The sequence below is a fragment of the Poecilia latipinna genome, unplaced genomic scaffold (genome assembly GCF_001443285.1).
Source record: "Poecilia latipinna isolate Pla-1442-1.1 unplaced genomic scaffold, P_latipinna-1.0 Scaffold32, whole genome shotgun sequence".
Classification (NCBI taxonomy): Eukaryota; Metazoa; Chordata; class Actinopteri; order Cyprinodontiformes; family Poeciliidae; genus Poecilia; species Poecilia latipinna.
The window spans coordinates 318,535-322,180 of NW_015112648.1; the positions used below are offsets into that span (position 1 = coordinate 318,535).

At 38.3% G+C, this 3,646-nt stretch overlaps 1 protein-coding gene across 2 annotated transcripts in view; it reads right to left on the reverse strand.

Moving 5' to 3' along the window:
- Window positions 1-1,921: 1,921 nt before the first annotated feature.
- The window catches only part of gldc (glycine dehydrogenase (decarboxylating)), a 32,209-nt gene continuing 30,484 nt past the window's right edge, over window positions 1,922-3,646 (reverse strand). For both annotated transcript variants that reach the window (XM_015041753.1, XM_015041758.1), the window contains one exon: window positions 1,922-2,723. In XM_015041753.1, coding sequence (XP_014897239.1) covers window positions 2,583-2,723 — 141 coding nt within the window. In that variant the 3' untranslated portion in view covers window positions 1,922-2,582. The remainder of the gene's footprint in view (window positions 2,724-3,646) is intronic.

Below are 3,646 nucleotides of genomic sequence, written 5' to 3' on the forward strand. Positions count from 1 at the left end.
ACCATTGACTTCATGGTTTCACTTCTCTCTGAGAGTATTTTCCTCATCAGATCGTCCTGCTGTTTAAGTTTAGCTTTTAGTTTATTATTTATATCGAACATCTCATCAAGCTGCTTCATTAAGTATTTCTGTACTTTGATATATTCCAGTTCAGCTTCCTTAAATTTGCCTTCACATGTACATTTTGGTTCACTTGCTTGTGTTGTAACAATCACAGGTTCCTCTTTGAAAATCTCATTTTTTAAGCAATCTTCCTGATCACCTTCTTCTTCAAGCAGAAAAGTGTCCTGCTTGTTAACATTTTCAGTGCTGGACATAGAGAACTGTTCTTTCTCTGGTGTCACTTGCAGTACGGAGATCGATTCCTGTTTGGTAACCAGTGAAATGTCCTCCATTCCAGTACTTTCAGCTGGAGATCTTAGATCAGCGGGAGCATGTGTCTCTAACCCGATTTGAATTGTTATCTTTTTCTTCTTGATGATGGTCGTCTTTGGTGGCTGTTCCTCAGACTTAGAGGGCTGTTCCTTCTCTGCTACATCGACTGTCTCCTGCTCTCCAGCGATGGACTGCATCATAACCTTTGCTTGTTTCAGGTTCTAAGATAAAATCGCTTCTCTAAAACTGAGTCAAGATTTTACGATAATCTTGATGTCCAAAAGAAATGTACACCAAACAAAATTGAAAATCCTGCTGTGAACTGCTTAGTAAATTCTCAAAAGAAACGTATTAACGGCTGCGAACAGGTTGTGATGAAAGTAGATCGATGTGACGAGCTTATATAATCCCTGGTGATGTCAGAATTCTGCCTTTGGAGTTATATTGTGATGTCACATTGTGATGTCACAGTTTCATTTGATATTCAGAGCGGGCTTGTCTGATGGGTTTTTTATGAACATGGAGGATGCGCGCGCAACCTGACTGCAGAAAGAGTAGGCGGGCTTTTAAACCGTCACTGGTTGCCATAGTTACCCACCATTACTTTGTTGTTTGAGAAGGACCTCGCTGCAGAATTTATAATAAATTTATTTACAAATTTAAAAGAAAAACCGCGCCTCAGCGCGTTCTCGAAGGGACGTGAGCCCTAGCTACCTGTATGGGAGGGGAGAGCGGCTGGCAGGAGGGGAGGGGCGCCTAATCAGTGCTGTTCCTCTGTTATTGATCATTTCATACACAAACAGCTGATAGGTATGTAAAATACTGACTAGAAAAAAAAAATCCCCACATCGTTTTTGCGCCCCCTCTAGTGTAGCGCCCCTATGCGCTGCATACAGTGCATAATCACTTTTTGCGCCACTGTGTCGAATCCAATCTGGTCCAGAACACTTTGTTCTGCGCTTTGCTTTGATATTTTCATACACCAAATAAAAATATATATTTATTTTCCCCCCTCACTGTCCAAAGTTAACCAAGATTAAAATTTTCTAGTTTTTGGTTAGTTAAAATGACCAAAATTATTTCTATTTGTAAATGCCAGAAAATTTAGCTGACATTTTTTACAGATGTTCTTTTGTAAACATCTTCTTTGGATTCCCCTCCAATACAAATATTTATTGCTAAAAGCTCAATGAATTATTGATCTGTGTAATTTAAATAAAGATTGGTTTATATGAATGTTACTGAATTCAACAGAATTTGTATTTTGTTCTTGGAACAGCGAGATGTCTAGTGTCAAATCAAAAAGTGTTTATATTTAGTTTACCTTGTCCGTGCTGCAGAATACCATCACAAGACATTATTAATCAGTAATAAATTACTTAGTGAATTGAAACTATTGTTTTTGGCTCTAATGTGTGGTCCTGGAAAAGTATGAAAACCTACCTTAAAAATTATTGAATTTTCCTCTAGGAAAAGCACAAACCGAATATAGGAGATCACTCTGTTGCAAAGTTAGGTTATAGTCTTATTTCAAAACACGTAAACACTTTACGACAAAAACGTTTAATACAGACATTTCTTTTAACAACATAGAAAACTATTTGGATTAGAAAATTATTCTTCTAAAAGGTTGACATCGTCACAACACATTTAAGAACAGCTCACAAACAGATGCATATTAACAAAAACCTACAAAATCTAAATCTCCAAAAGCTCTTAGAAGGGAAAATTTCCATTTCATAGAAAAAAAAAAACAAAAAAAAAAACGAACAGGCACAGAGGGAACGTTTTTGTAAGAGTTGGAGATCAAAAGACATCAAAGGTTTGTCATGAGACAGGGTATTTTCTGGGGGTGAGCGTAGTTGTTTTCAGAGGTTGGAAAGCAAAAAGCTGCACCCTTTGGTCCGTTTGAAAAGTCCAAGTTGGAACGAGCCTGACCCAACGCTGGTGCAGTCCTACAGCGCCTTACCCCAACGTCCACCTTTAAGTCTACAGCAGATCTCTGATCCGTTCTAGATCTGAACCGGTTCATGTTTGGTTAGAAGTAATTAACCCCAATCTGCTAAAACTCAACACCTCCTTAAAACAACAACACATCCGGTCTTTCAATCATTAGGCATCACATCATCAGTTCACGGTAGCTGGAAGTCTGAGTTTTTAGTATCGTCCTCTACGGCTGGACGTGGAGACGGCGCTGTGGACTGCGTCTACGAAGAGGCCCGCTTCTCCTCGTACGGAGACTCGTAGACCTCCATGGGTGGGCAGGTGCACACCAGGTTCTGGTCGCCGTAGATGTCATCAATCCTGGAAATGGTTGGCCAGAATTTGGTCTCGGGTCTTATGAAGGGCTGTTGAAAGAAAAGAAAAACATCCAAATCAGTCTACATGAACGGTTCCAAGTTTAATCTACATTTTCATTTATTCAGGATAAATGCTGAGGGAAATGAGGAGAGAAAAAAAAAACAGAATCCCAATAAATGTTTAATTACAAATTTAAATTTGTTCTATAAACGTAATCCATTTTGAATAATTATCAATTAAATTAACTTCTTGACCATGAAGACAGAAATAGCCTTTGTTGTCCCACAGAGGGGAAATTCAGGAAAGCATTATTTGCCATGCTCATCTTTCTGATTTGCTGCTTGTTAAATTTAGCAAATTGATTTGCTCCTCGAGCTGGAAATGGAAAAGTTTTTGAATAGAAAAAAACCGAAGGAGCCATCTGTGGTGATTTAATAATGTCTGATGAGATTCATATAAAAAATATTACATAATTTCTCAGCTGTGGTGGAAAATTGTATCTGGTAACAGATTCAACATAATTTCTGACCAAATTTTCCATTGCCAACTAAAAATCAAAAGTATGAGGACGAATTTATGCCAAATTACATATAACATACTGAATGGTAAATGAAAGTGAGGAGGAAAAAAGGAAAATTCAATGTATTACATATTTTTTGTAGGTGCTTCCAAATGGGGTCCCACGGCATGGAAAAGTGTTGATCCGCAGCTGCTTTGTAATGACGCGCAACGTTTAGACGTATAAAAGTCAGTCCCAAATTTCTTCTTGGGTTGCAGGTTCATCCGTTTATTAAACTCCAATAAGACAATTCGTGAATAAAACCCAAAAACTCCAAAGTACATGGTACCAGGATTTAAACAGACTCTGGTACAGCGGTCAAAAACTTGCATGTCCTTTCAGGTTCAACACCTGCAACCTGTCAAATAGTTTAGCCTACAGCCCCATCTAGTGACCAAACACGGGAAATAC